General features: G+C 37.1%; 1 protein-coding gene across 2 annotated transcripts in view; it reads left to right on the forward strand.

Annotated features, from left to right (window-relative positions):
* Window positions 1-15,432, forward strand: part of CPNE4 (copine 4) — a 213,074-nt gene that overhangs the window by 164,075 nt on the left and 33,567 nt on the right. For both annotated transcript variants that reach the window (XM_042816966.1, XM_042816967.1), the window contains exons 8-11: window positions 1,188-1,286; window positions 8,174-8,260; window positions 8,836-8,895; window positions 12,384-12,517. In XM_042816966.1, the coding sequence (XP_042672900.1) occupies window positions 1,188-1,286; window positions 8,174-8,260; window positions 8,836-8,895; window positions 12,384-12,517 (380 nt within the window). The remainder of the gene's footprint in view (window positions 1-1,187; window positions 1,287-8,173; window positions 8,261-8,835; window positions 8,896-12,383; window positions 12,518-15,432) is intronic.

Consider the following 15,432-nt stretch of genomic DNA (forward strand, 5'->3'; position numbering starts at 1 on the left):
GTATCATTTCTCCCTGTTCAGACAGTGACAGAAGCATTTGGTTTGTGCGTTGCACTGATAGGAATGACTGCAACAAATGCAAGTAGTGACAAGTTTTGCCCGTTCCTATTTCCATTCTTATTCTTTCCTTTTCTACAACTCTGTTGACTTTTTTGTGTGCTTTTGCACGTGCAGCAGGTATATATTGTTTTTGGCAGGGGTTCTTAATGGTGCTTGAGTATTTCTGTAGTGATGCCCTATCTGAAGTTGTGTCCATGTTTGGGAACCCCAGCACAGGAAAGTTGCAGAGCTGTTGGAAATGGTCCAGAGGATGGCCACTAAGATGATCAGAGGTCTGGACCTCTCGTATGAAGAAGGGTTGAGAGAACTTGGCTTGTTTAGCTTGGGGAAAAAAAGGCTTTGGGGGGACCTCACTGTGGCCTTACAGTACTTGTAGGGAGTGTATAAGCAGGAGGAGGAACAACTGTTTGCACAGGTTGATATTGATAGGACAAGAGGGAATGGTTTTAAACTAAGACAGGGGGAGATTTAGGTTAGATATTTGGATGAATTTTTTCACAGTGTGATGACACTCTGGAACAGGTTTTGCAGAGTGGTTGTGAATGCCCCATCCCTGGAGGCACTGAAGACCGATGTGGTTGTGGCTCTGGGCAGCCTGGTCTGGTGGTTGGCAACTTTCCCCACATCTGTAACCAGATGATTGTTGAGGTCCTTTTCAACCCAGGCCATTCTATGATTCTTTCAAATCATGACCACAGCAACTAGCGCTCTGAATAGGGATTGATATTTACAAAGCACTTTAGTGAGGTATGTTGATCCTAACTGGGGACACCATTTCAACATGGACATGCAAATGTACATAGATAGTTTCTTGTGTTTTTACACCTAGCTAAAACATGAATCTTTTCTTTCTGTAATGTATGAACTTGCTTTCATCAGCCAATTCCATAATACACAGCTGTCAGTTGCAAGCTGTGTTGAGATTCTGCTAGTCATTTGATTTTTATCTGGACAGAACATTTTTAATATTGCCTGTGATTTTGTTCTAGATAACGCACAGTACAGTTCTATTGTATGCATATCATAATTTCTGTGTGGGCTTTTTTTTTTTCAGTAAATTTATTTATTTATTTGTTTAATTTTTAAGAAAAATGTGCTCTTATTTTCTTTGCCCTTTATCTCTCCAGTGCATAGTTTGGGACTGGGATTCCAATGGAAAACATGACTTCATTGGAGAATTTAGCTCAACTTTCAAGGAAATGCGAGGGGCTATGGAAGGGAGACAGGTAGGTGGAAACCACTCAAGCACTGTCAGTATATAAGCTTTGAGGATCAATGTTCCTGATGCATTTCTTATGCAAATTACAATGCCTCTTTTTTTTTTTTTTTTTCTTGGAAGTGTATTTGTTCTGTTTATCTCTTGTATATTTTACTGTTATTACATGATAATCCAAAAATGCAGAAAGCAGCCGATCTTGTCGCTCTGTATCTCAAATGATGAGACTTTCTGAAGTTCATACTTCACGGGTATTTCTGCAAATATTTGTTTTGTTTGATCCTAGCACATAGTTTCTATTGGATGCTTTGCTGTTATGCTAAAGCATAGGCACAAGGTACTCAAAGAATTCCCCAGCTGGCCTCTAGTACTTTATTGGATGAGGGTCATTCTCCATTTTTCTTTATTTCTCATGTGCTGCATGATTTGGTACCAGCTCTAACTTGATCCCATCAGGATGAACCTAATTTATTTCTTAAATGTCTCATAAATTACAGTCCTAAGGGAAAATAAAAGTGTTAGTTTATTAATAATTTCGCTTCTTTATGTCAGCCAGATCTTTTAAAATTGAAGTTGATGGTAATTATTGAATACGATAAATGATTTGGCATATGTAATTCCAGAAATTGTTTCTGTTTTTTTTTTTTTTTTTATTGCTTTTGCAATTGTTTTTATTGCTTAACCCTGAAGGTGTTTTGAAAAATTTTCTGTGGGGGAATTTAAAATATTGTCTTTCTAATCTACTCATATTTGCAGTCACTGCTTCATGGTGATCTCAAAACTAAACTCCAATAAACTTTGTCTGGGCTTCACATTATGTAGCAAAGGGTCAGAAAGTGTTTGGTAGGTGTTGCAGTCAGGCTGTTCCTTAGGTCAAGAAATGCTAGTTGTTCTGATTGTCTTTTGTTGATGTTTGGAAGTTTTAGCATGTATTATTTATGTGTGTAAAATACCACTGATACATTTATCAGTCATATATTTACCTGTTATAAACAAGTTAATATAAGGTTAACTATTTCCAGAGAGAATAACATTAACAATGACAGTGTTATCACAGCACCTTGATTTTGAATGCAAGTGGCTGTGGCTGGAAAATAAACAATGTGAAAGTGGTAAAATGTGCATATTTCCAATGTAAACATTTTCAAAACAGCATTGCAGTCCTTTCCAAATGGCCAAGACAAGAGATTTTCCATCCAGAGCACCAGGAGTGTTGTGAAAGGTGATCTATACATTTTTTATTCTGATGTGGAAGCAATGGACTCTTCATCCCCCAGTAGCAAAAAGGATGGTTACTCAGGCAGAAGCATGAGAAGTTGGTATAGTCATTGGTCAGTTCTTATTCTAATCTTCATAAGGTCACAGAGTAGTACTAGAGAGTGGTTCAGGGATACTTTAATGTAGCACAGTGCTGTTAAGTGCCTGAATCTTTGCATTGCTAAGAGCCTGCCATTTGTCATTCTGCAGGCTGCCTTTTACGTCTGACATTACGTCTGCTTTTTGTGGCAGATGTGCACAATTTCTCCTCCGTAGTCCTAAGCTGTTCCAACATTATTTCTCCCTTGGTGCTCTTATTCTGTGTTTACTGCAGTTACTCTATGGGCTTATACCTTCAAAACCTGATACTGTTATAGATGGGACACAATTGTCACTAGCGTGAAACTCAGACCTTCTGCCCACATCTCTTTTTTAACCCTTGTTTTGTAGTCTGTTATGGAAGAAAACAAGATTTAGTGGATAAGGTAGTAAGCTATAGCCATTTAAATATGGATATAACATAATGTATAAAAACATATATATTTTATTATATATTATATAAAAATGCCCCAAAGAATATGCATACATGCTCCAGATTTTCTTGGCACCTGATGAAAGTGAGCTTCATTCAGCACTAATATCACAGTAGTCATGAACAAGCAGTAGACAGTCTGAGCAGGTCCTGATGAAAACAGTGTAGTTATTTTGGAGAAGGTACTGTGAATCATTTGTTGTATCAGAAAAGTACTTTGTTTAGTAGACCATGTCACTTGTCTTCCGGGCTGGCCAATGGAGAGCAATTACTATACTTCTTTTTTTTTATCCCCTTTCTTTCTGTCCTTCCTTCCCTCTTTTTCTCTCCTTTTTTTTTCTATTCTTCAGAAGTAACTACTGCTGCTAAAGGCAGTATATGCTATTGGTTGTGGGCCCCATAAATGCATGCATTTGTCTCAGCATCCTTTGTGCAACATGACATAATCAACCACATCAAGGAAATGTAATTATATGTGGGTGAGGAGATGAGTAGTTAGTCTTTCTTAGAAGAGATTTTAGAAGAGATTTTTTCATAGCCTCTGAAATAGACATTTCTAAGTCTTCTGTTCAGCATCTCCTACCATTCCAAAATTGATTTGGTTACTCCTTCACAAAACTTGGCATGAGAAAACACAGTAAGAAGTCCATTACTTTTTGTGACAGTGTTTTTTAAGTGAAATACTTAAAGTTTATTGTATGCCTAGGTTTATTTCCAAATATATGTACTATAGTTTTTTGTTTTTTAATGTGTATGTACTGGCAGTTTTATAATATTAATTTGCCAAACATTGTAAAACAAGGCAAGAAAAGCTTTATAAAAATTTAAAGGCTGTTAAAGCTGTTCATAATTTAAAGGAAAAATCATCTGTGGATGAAAAAAACCATAGGGATTTGTAGAAAAAAAAATTGCAGAAAAAGAAACCACCTGGATCCTCATGCAATACGGGAGTTACATAAGTGAAAAATCTGTTCCTGTATTACAAAAAATAAGGATGCATCTATGTATGCACGCACACAGAAAGGGAAAAAGAAACCCTGCTGTGCTTACCATCTCTACTGCTATTCCATAAAGATGATGGAGGGCTGCAGCACCTCTCCTATGAAGAAAAGGAGAGGGAGCTGGGGTTGTTTTAGCTTGGAAAAGACTCTGAGATTTTGTTGTTGCTCCTCCAGTACTTCAAGAGAGCTTTTAAAGAGGAGGAAGACTGACTGTTACACGATCTGATAGTGATAGGACAAGGGAGAATGGTTTTAAACTAAGTGAGGGGAAATGTAGGTTAGATGTTAGGAATAAGTTATTTTCCCAGAAGATGTTGAAACACTGGAACAAGTTGCCTAGGGAAGCTGTGGATGACCCGTCCCTGGAGGCATTCAAGGCCAGATTAGATGGGGAGGCTTGGAAGAGGGTGCAGTGATGTGAGACATCTGCCATGCCTGTGTGGTTAATGCAGCAGTGATGCCACCTCAGGAATGTGAGTGAGGCTAGGCCTTTGCTGAGGAAACAAAAACATTCTGGTTTTCACTTAGTTCCCCAGCTGCAAGTTTTCATAGGAAACCTCTGATACTGATTAAAAACAGGTCATCTCCCGTGATGATTACCATTCTGAGTCAGAAGGGGAAAAATTAAAAACATCCAGTCTTCTTCTGTAGACCGGTGACAGGAATGAATTAGCATTTCAGGCAGGAGGAGTTGTAGTTTGCTTACAAGTGACTTGCTTTTCTTGCGGTATTGGAAAAGGATAATGCAGGATATAATGCCGCCTACTATTGATATTTTTATTTTTTGCCCTGTCCATTAGAGTGTGCCTCCTTTGTCATTTACAAGCTGTGCAGTTTGTTGCAAGAGCAGTATATGAAAAAAACAAGGGATAACTGAAAGAATTAACAGGGAGATCAGAAAATATATTAATGTTAACCAAAGCTCTGCTATGGCACTCTAGTTCTTTCCTCATGGCCCACTAGATCTCCTGATGTGGAATTATGGTGTACAAGAGAAAACAGCTGCTCTGTATCATGATTTCTCTTGTCATGGGGTACATGAAGCCCTCCTGACATCTTCGTTTCTCTGAACAGCTTGTGCTGCCCAAATAAAATGTTTACCTGCATGTAATCACCACTGCTTCCCTTCACTGGTGAGCAGAATGGCTGCAATGATGCAATGGCATCATTGACTTCTCTTCTGAGGGTTTAGTAAGATAATGGATGAAGATGCTTGGGAAAGCATCATCCTTAACTGCAGAGAGCAACGTCACCCATTGAGAGGTCTGTGTCCTCATTACATCAAAGAGAGGATTAGGCCCATCCACATCTCAGTATTAGTTTGCTGATTTTCACTGAAGAATAGATGGGTAGAGTTTGTTTTACACTCAGGAATTCTTCACACAGTAGTTTAAGTGTCATGGTATGAAGGAAACACCAAAGTAGTGTAGTATAGGGTTTCATTACCAGCATTTGAAACAATACGTATAATAAATTAATGGGAGATATTTAAAACCAGATAGTTTCTGTTTCAGATTTACTGTGGTGTTTGACAGGGAAAGAGCCTGTATAGCTCCTAGCTGGCAGGCATTTGGAGGAAATGTTAAGTGACTTTCAGGAGATGAATCCGAGTTTCACAATATTTACCATTAGTGTCAGATTGCAGACTATTGCATTGTTTTCCATTCAGCTAAAAGTTAATTTAAGAGACAAAAATGAATCAATTAAAAACAGTGTCAGATACCAAATCAATGCAGGGAATCTAGGAACAGACTGAAAATTGATCCTGTCCTCACAGTACAAGCAAAAATATTTCAAAATTGTTTTGCATTTTTAATTACCTGCTTAGAGTTGGTTAATGAATTCCAATCCTTTCGGAAGAGCTGGAGATGTGACAAGGTCTGGTCAGGGCATTTCCTTCAAATGATGCATGTCACATCTTCAGCTTGAACTGTGGGAATGGCCAAAGTCAGAATCACGTCTTGATGGTTAGTAAAGGTAAGAGAGTTTCATGTAGAAGCCTACCCATGAACTGGGGAGGGATTTCTCCCTCCTCTCTCCTTCCCTTCCCTTTGTAATAGCACCATATCAAAGGATTGAATAGTTGCAAATTATTTCTTTTTTTCTGTGTCTAAAAAAACCCAACATTTCTATGAATTTGCTAGTCAGTTCTGTTTCTTTCCTAGGGTTTATACAGGCCGAGTATTCTTTAAACACACACACTGAAAGGTGCTCCTGTTAGAGAATGATAAAATTAAGGAAGTATACATAGGATATTCAGGGGAAAGCCATGACGTCTCTCCAGTGTAGTTAAAAGTGAAAGGGAGGAAAACAATCCTGACTCCTATTTATTCTCTTTATTCACTGTATTACAAGTTCTTTATAACATAGAGACAGCACAATTTTTTGTAGGAATGCTTCCAGTAAGTTTGAGGTAACTGTGTGCTAAACCATCTTGCCAGACAGCAGTGTACTGAGATATGGGCAGTGATTTTGCCTTACTGTCAGATTGCTTTCCTAAATACTGAGCTTGTTGCACTCTTGTGTTGTGTTGCAGTGAGTTCTGTGTAGCTGGAAAGATGTGCTTTCATTCCTTGAGCCTGACTGCTTCTCCTGAGTAGAGAAAAAATGTTTATGGAGGATTTCCCCTGAACATGTGGGCTTGTGTCTGTCTGTCTTCTCAATTGGAAAATTCATTTCACAAGACGAATAATCGAGCTGTAGGCTAACTAGGAGAGCAAGCAGATGTGCTTCCTGCAGTTGGATCTTTTTTTTTTTTTTTTTGTCTTTTCTCTTTCTTGGCTCTGCTACATCTCTCCAGAAACAACGATGAAAATACTCATCTTTCTGGGTGCAAAAAAGTCTCATATTGCTCTGGAGCCCTGCATTTTGCATTCCCTGTTTTTGACATTTAAGAGAAGCCCCAAGTTTTAAATAGTTCAGAGACATCCAAATAATTGCTGTTAGGCAGTGGTTGGAAGCTCACTGTGGCTGTTCATAAAATAAAAATGATTTTACATGCTCACTTTGCTCAGACAAATAAAATAGGGAGGTCTTCACTATAGGCAAAGTATTGTAATGCTTAGGTCTGTTTCATTTCCCAAGTATAACGGAATTTTAGGCAGTACAGCATCGTAGTCCCCTTGTAAATATTCTTTGTTTTACCTGGCATCTTGTTAGAGCTCATGCTTTTTCCCAGCATTTGAAAACAACTCCCTGGAAGACAATAGGTGTGTTCTTCACCTTATTTAATAACATGGTACGCTTACAAATCTGGATTTAAAAATACAGATGCATACTTGTACGTTTTGATTCTGCATTAACACATGAATAATAATGTAGCAATTAGACTTCAGGGTCTGCAAGTTTGGTCTTATCAACCTGTTTGAAACCAGAGAAGGCAGAACATCTGCAGCGAAAAGTAAGACTCTCAGAGGTGTTATGGTAAGAACAAGGCAACATGTGTTAGTAACAAAATAAAACTATTTTGCTGTAGGAAAAAAACTGATCAGAAGATTTCAAAATATGTTTTTTTTTGTTTTAATACGTTATGAGGGATTATTTTCAAATTTTAAACTGTTGAATCTTTAATTAGCTACTTCTTTCCATGTTTTAGTCATTTTTCTTAACTTTCTGTTTTACCATGAGACTTGAAGGAACTATTATTCTCTTTCAAAAGTGAGTGATACAATGTCTGATCAGAATTTCTCTCATCTTGAGTTTAATAAACACCAGTTATAATATGTAGGCAGTTTTGTAATTAAAATTGTGCATCAGACTGCTCCCTCAAGTACTTTCAATTTATATTAAGAAGTTCCTCCTTTTTTTCCTTTTCTTCAATAATCTCAAAAGATCCTCAGTCCTCCTCATGTAACACCTGAACCTACTGGTGACACTGGTAGGTGACAACACAAAAATGTGGGTATCTTTCTCAGTTCTGTGTCCACATGCACACATTAGAAGATAGGTGTTTGCCTTGGAGTCTTTTCTGTTAATTCTCTACATATTTTTATTGCTGTCTTATTAGTATTATTATTATTCTTTCTGTGGAAATCAGACAGTGCCATCTTTGTTAATTATTTGATGCCCACACTAATTTTACTTCATGCAGTGATTTTTTTCTCACAGGTACAATGGGAATGCATTAACCCCAAGTACAAAGCAAAGAAGAAGAGTTACAAGAACTCAGGCATTGTCATCCTTAACCAGTGCAAGGTATTTGTGTTTTGTTCATTTTCTGTTTCTTTCCTAAACTCTCAGCAATGTATTTTAATGGTGTTTGAAAATGTAGATAACAAACTGGAATCATGCAGTGAATAGCAATAAAAACTGAGCCATGAAAAAAAATGAAGACAAGGACTTGAATCCAAACTGACTGTCCCATATGTTCCTCTTTTAATTTCTCTTATCCTGTCCCTACTGGTATGAGTTGGCAGTACTAAACTCTTACATCTGTCAGCTTGCCAAATGGCCTTCTATATGTTAGCCTTCCAGTCCTTCCAACTATCTTTGAATTGCCCTTGCTCCTCCTAAGCTAACAGCAAAATTCCCGTTGACTTCTATTGGGAAGGAGAGACCGTTTCTGTTTTTTATATGAATTTCCCATTCTGTATTCTTAGAGTAATTGGATATGTTCTCTCTTTATATTTTTGTTCTTTCCGACTCCCAATCTTCCTTCACCTTATTTTCAGTTGATCTCCTTCTTTCAATTTGCTTTGTTCAGGCAGTTCCGTGATCTGATGTTTTAGCAGTTCACAGTTAATTTAAGTATTTTGATTTCTTGTCTGCAGATCCACAAGATGCATTCTTTCTTAGATTATATAATGGGAGGCTGCCAAATACAGTTTACAGTAAGTGCCTTAATTCTGCAACTTCTTTTACAGAAGGGAAATCCTCTTAGATACTGATTCATCGCTTTCCCCAAAAAAGATTCTTACATGCCATCTTTTGTAAATTATTAATGTCTTCAAAGATATGTATTATGCCCAGAAAATAAATATTGATTAATGTGTCAGGATTTTCTTGCACATACTGATGTACTATATGTTTTACATCAATTACAATTGCATTGCAAAAAATAAAGGTGAGAAGCTAAGTGAGCTTTCAACATAAATTGAACACAGCAGTGTTTAAAGAGATTTTTATATGTATCTGACTGATAGTATTGCCTCTATTATATTTTATATTGTTTGTCTAAATAATGAGTCTGTTATGTGTTCGCTGCACTATGTTTTAAGTGAGGTTCCTCATAATTTATCTGAGAAGTTGGGTGTTCCCTTGTAGTGCGTATTGTATTGGCTTGTACTCAGTTTGTGTGTTCTAAAGCATTTGCATGTGCTTTGCTTTGGGTTATCTGAGGAGATAGGACAGGGTCATTGAAATGAAGCAAAACAGCTGATAATAAGTTAAATAGATGGATCTGCAAGAATGGGCAGTGAGCAAGACAATGAAAAATCCACTATCCTGTGAGTCACAGAAATCCCTAAATTATTACTGACTTCAGCGGTAAGTCTACCAGCTACAGTGTTATTTAAGTCAGTTTTCAGCCTACATAGAATCAGGAGGAGCTGTTATGGATATCTCTGTGCCTATAGCTCTGTTTCTTCATATTGTAGTTCACAAGCTGAATTTTGCATGTTTTACTTCTTTATCCCTCAGTTGCACCAGTACCCATGATGATAGCATAGACTGCTTGTGAGCCTTGTTACTGTCCCCATAAATATATCAGAGCTTTTCTTGTGGGCACTGAAGCAAAAAGGTGCAACCTGCAGGGAGGATATTCACTGCTCCCTTGCTTTCTGCGTGCATTGTATGATCTCCTTTTTATATAGGCCTGCTTTGGTTAATTCAGACCACTGCAACAGAATCAACTTATTCCTTCCACCTTCTCAGATTTCCGTTTCTTTTGATTGGAATCGTACATTGGATCTGGAATTGATTACAGCTGTCATAGCACTTCTGTTGTTACTGTTGCCTTAATGTTAATCGCATTTCTAAGAAGTTCATGCCATGTACAGTCAGTACAATGCTGCTGGGATGTAGAAGGCCACTTGTTTAGGGAGGGAAATGGGAATGCTAAGCATAGATTTTGTAACAAAAAAAAAAAACAAACCTGTAGTATGATGTACCTGCTAATTTAAGGCAGTAGTGAGGGCTTTGGTAACATCATGCTGTGTGTTTGTAGGATACTTCGTAGGAATGTAGTTTGTAGTTAGAAAGAATGTCTCTGAAAAATGCAAGTAAACTTTCCCTTTGCTTTAAAACCATTTATTAAGAAGCCTTAGTCTGCAGAGATCAGTAGTGCTGATTCCAGGCTGTTACTTTTATGCAGTGGTTATTGCAACACGCCATATCTCCTATCAGACAGTGTTCCCTGCTGCAAAAGAGATGTTCATAAGCTGACAGTGCAAATGGGTCTGTAGTCAGAAGACATTTTCATCACTTTAGGAAATATAGCAGAAAGGATGTGTAACATGCATAAAGGGAACTGTAATAGAAAGATATATTGGAAAGATTCTCTCTTAGAGAGGTCATGGTATCGGACCAGCTGAGTCTTTGCTGACAGATCTAGCAAGAGATCCTGGCTGTGTAGGATGTTTTCAGTGTGTTGAAAATCACGCTTTTAACAACAATATGGAAAAGAAGTGCTAAGAGTTATTGCTGTGTTATTTTCGTATTTAGATATGGGAAGATGACTGGTACATTTGAACCAAAATATTTAAAGATACACCAATAAAAATCAAATGTATCAATTTTAAGAAAGAGTCCTGCTTTGCTGGCCACAAGATGAACTCATTTGTGGGATTAGCCTAGTGAAAGCATACTGTTAACAGTTCTACAGGAGTGACCATTGTTTCTCTGGCATATAGTGAGTTTTTGCATCTCCTGTAATCAGGTCAAAAATGTAAGATTAAAATAATACTTGATTCATATTTTTAAGAAAAACTCATATTGTTAAGAAAACATTTGAACACCTCGGCTAAGATTTAAAAAAGAGAAATGTCTATCTTGAAACTACGCTAATGCATGCTGTTATAGGTGGATTTACCATAGGTTTCACAAGTTGCTAGAGTTTCTTGGTAATTTCTGGCAGCTGTGGCACAGATAGTTATGTACATGCAGGCAGGTTAAAACCTGAGGGGGTTTCTCTGAATTTATTCAAGTTAAAAATCAAGCTGTTATTTTTGGAAAAATGTTCTATGTGGAAAACTACCAGACCCACTGCTTCAGTGCATGAGCAATGAATAGGGAAGGTGAGGTTCGCAGAGGCAAGCTAGGACTTTCAAAGTTCCTTATGCAGCCCTCAGTAAAGTCCTTCCACATCAACTGCACAGTAAAATTGCAAATTGAACTCAGTGCAGTTGTGGCTATTGAAGATGTGGGTATGGCAGGTTTTTGGAGGAAGAGCAAAATTGTAATGAGGTTTGTAAATTGTTCCCTCAAGGAGAATACAGTTTTCTTGTTGGTCCTCTTCAGAAATCCTAGAAAGCAGCATCAGAAATTCAGGAAAGGGCTTCCCAATACATGCTGATCATATCACAGAAAAATATATGTGAGAGTCTGTGTTCAGTGAGGAGGATAAAGACTTTTTTAAAAGGGAGAAACTAATTTTTAAAAGATAATTGAATATTTATTTTTGCGCTGAATGTTTCCCACAACATCCAGTAAGTCTTTTCAGCACGAAGCTCTCTGCAGGACTTAAGCTTTGTTTTTGCCCTGCAGTTCACCTTTAAGCTCACCATCATCTGTGAAATTGGGAGGGTTAATTGCTTAACACTTAGAAGACACTATGAAGATACAAATTAAATAAAATGAAATAAAAATACACCACACAGACAGTATTTACTGTGAGAACTGCTACAGACAAAATAAATTTCAAAATCTGTAAGAAATGTCCCTGAAAGGAATTAAGAACTTTAACGTGTGGTTTCAGTAGGATTTTTAACTCTCGAGGGACATTTTTGCTGTGCGGCATTCGTGTCCTGAACATTACCTGAGCTGGAAGAATTTAATTAAATTTGAGAAACTAGAGGTAGTTTGATTCATTTTTATTAGAACATATTTCTCCACGTGGAATAATTATGCAGCTCATTCTTTCCTAATCATGCCATTTTAGTTTTATGAACTCTTATTTATAAGTTGACGTATTCATTTAGATGTATTTATTGATAGTATCCTAATTCAGATTTGATGAAGTACACTGTTAAATGACCTTTGCTTTAAGTTTGCAGTCTCTGCAGAAAACTCTTTCTGGTAAAGATGCTTGGTTGGTACAGGTATCCTCGTATCCTCCTGCCCAGAACAGCACCACAGCACATTGACTTTTCTTCTGTTCCAGGTAGCCATAGATTTCACTGCGTCAAATGGTGATCCTAGGAACAGCTGCTCACTGCACTACATCCACCCCTATCAACCCAATGAGTACTTGAAGGCTTTGGTAGCTGTTGGGGAGATTTGCCAAGACTATGACAGGTAAATAACCACATTTGATAACGAAGTTGTCTTTAGACAGTGTTTTCACAGTGGGAAATCAATGACTGCCTGTTGCCAGCTGCATCAGGTCTGTGTTCAGTCACTTAAAAGAAATGACTACATGACAGAAAGATTAGTGTGTCTTACCACACTGTTGACAGTGACAGTGGGTTTTGATTAGCTTCACGATAATGAAAGGTCTGGTTCTTGGCTGTTTGGCTGTTACGTGTGCTAAGTTTCAAGTTTGTATTCACGTGCCAAAATTGCATGTTTTAGTGGATTTTTCTTTAGAATTAAACTTGAAGCCTGTTTTTCACATGCTGGCAGCATCCTTTCTGATACACTTCGGAGTACAGTTCTATCCCATCCTACAGTAAAGTGTGACCATGATTTCAGATTTAGAACTGAATTCTTAGTTATTTAAGGTGCTTAATGGTCATGTTGGCCCTTAGAATTAAATGTGTGGTCTTTTTTGTTGTTCTCTTTACCTGCTGAATATTGCAATCTTTTCCAAAATAAATATTACAAGACACTGATAATATGTGCACACAACATGGTGTTAAATAAATAAACAAATGCAAGTAATTGGGACAAACATACTTTAATTACATTATGTACTTCTGTTGCTTTCAAATAGGCTGCATGTCTTTATCAAATTAATTGCTCGTTATTAATCTAATTACCAAGTGCACTTCCTTTAAATGTTCTTTCTTTGTTGGTGATGCATAGTATCTTACACAATTATTCTTTTTAATCTCTCCACATGTAATAGCCACCCACCCAATGCTTTGCCATGTGTAAATGCTAGATCTCAAAAAAAAAAAGGCTATTTCCAGTCAAATTTGATTGTACTTCTGTATAAATTGTGGAGTGACTTAGTACCCTGGTTTGTATGTGACATGCCACACATGCTAATTATCCTGCCCAGAGGCATTGCCATTTGCATGGTAATGAAAAGCCTTCTCAAAGAACAATGGGTAGAACCCTACCCTGATACAACGTCTGTAAGGTTTGATGGTCAAACTTGGTCAACTGGTCTGAGAAAATTAATATTTTTTTGAGAGCTGATAATTCCAGTGATTGTCCACTAATTTAATAATTATTAACAGTAATGCAATGGATTAATATACTTCAGAATATGCAAAGGTGTAAGAAGTAAGAGCTGGTTCATGCATGCAGATTTTTGTTATTTTATCATGTAAGGTGTACTGGTTAAGAAAACAAAATAGAGAAGTGACACAGGCACTTCTGTCTGAATATATTAATCCCAAATCAGGATTCTTCTTCTCCATATAGTGTATTCCAATCAGTGTTGGATTGAAAAATACTGGCCCTTCTGAATATGAAACCATCAGCTTCATTCAATTCTATTGTGCTTTAAAAAATTCATGTTGCTGGTAATCAGCACAAGTAAGACTATGAGCTATGGACTAGAACTGAACAAAAGCCAGAATTTCTTGTCCCAGTGCCATGTGTTTGACCCGTACACTCTCTCAAGTTGCAACACCATACCAGTTTTCTTATGGACAAGTTAATTCAGCGGGGTCAGTGCTTTCTGATAAAGCAAGTGAGGACCTTTTGTTTAGACTTGTGTTGAATCCAGTAAACCAAAAATGAAACCTTACAATGATTTCTCTAAAGTGGAAAAAGAATTAATAGGAGCAAACCCTCACGGAATAATCTACAGGTTCTGCAGAAGAATTTGTTTTGTGTGTAGTTGCAGCCTTAAGATACATGAGCATATAGGATCATATCACAGTCATTGAATGCTCTGTAAGGTATATCTGCATTTAAAAAAAATTAAAAAAAGTGAGTTTCAAATTCAATTGAAAAGCTGAAATGTATCACAGATCCATAACTGCTCCAGTGAGCTCAGTTATACTTTAAATGGAAGGAAATTTAAGGAAGATTTATGTTCCCATGCTAAGGTCAGGTAGGAGTGAAAAGCATGAACCTGAATGGTGCTTAAAGGAGGAGTGTTCATCATTTGTGCTGGCGCGTCTTCAGTAGGGTTAAAAAATGAGCCTGCAATGATGGCAGGGCTGTTCCCTGAAGTTTTATTGTTTGTGCCCTGCTATCATTTCAGCCCAAACTATTGAAAATCCGTTCAAACAAAATTTTGTCATAATCTAGGTTTCTGTATGTATCATATCATCCCTAAGGAGCTAATCCTCCAAATTAAGCGCCACCTCACATTCCTTGATACAGAAATAATCCCTGCTTATCTAAAAACCCACTATCTGTGTGGCTCAGGGACTCCTGAAACAGTTAAATGAATAGTGTCATTCTGCATAGCTAGACATGAAAGAGTAACATTCATTCTTTCATCAGCAGCATTCAGAGAATGAGAAATAGGCTTTGATTATTTACCTGATTGTAGAAATGCTGCAGTCATGCAGAAATAGGCTGATCTGATAATGGAAAGGGAAATGTAAAAGCTGTTAACCTGCACAAAAGACTTAATTCTTTTTACATGGTGGAATTACTTCAGGCTAGAACAACAGTTGTCATAAGACAGAAGATAAAGTTTGTACGTGATGTAATCAGTGGCTTAGCAATAGCAAAAATGGATCATAAAGGAAGATCATTACTTTTAAGGAGCTAAGCTGTAAAATACAGCTTGAAATTCTGGAAAGGGAAAAATGCATTAAAAACTTATTATAGAAGCTATTGTGCCAAATAAGTAGACAGCTCCATGGAGAAGAATTTATTTTAAGATAGAAAGAGGACCTAATAAAGCAATAAGTGAGACATATACATATCCATTTAAACATTTTCACAAGCATTCCTTCTATAAAAAAATTATATCACTGATACAATTTTGCCTTGAAATTGGGCAGGTCTACTCAGTCTTTTTTGTAGCATAGAGAAACAGATTAAAATGATAAAGAATTATTGCATTTGATATCAAAAAG

Source organism: Centrocercus urophasianus, unplaced genomic scaffold, assembly GCF_019232065.1.
Source record: "Centrocercus urophasianus isolate 14NV4802_14NV808 unplaced genomic scaffold, USGS_Curo_1.0 seq_16, whole genome shotgun sequence".
Taxonomy (NCBI): domain Eukaryota; kingdom Metazoa; phylum Chordata; class Aves; order Galliformes; family Phasianidae; genus Centrocercus; species Centrocercus urophasianus.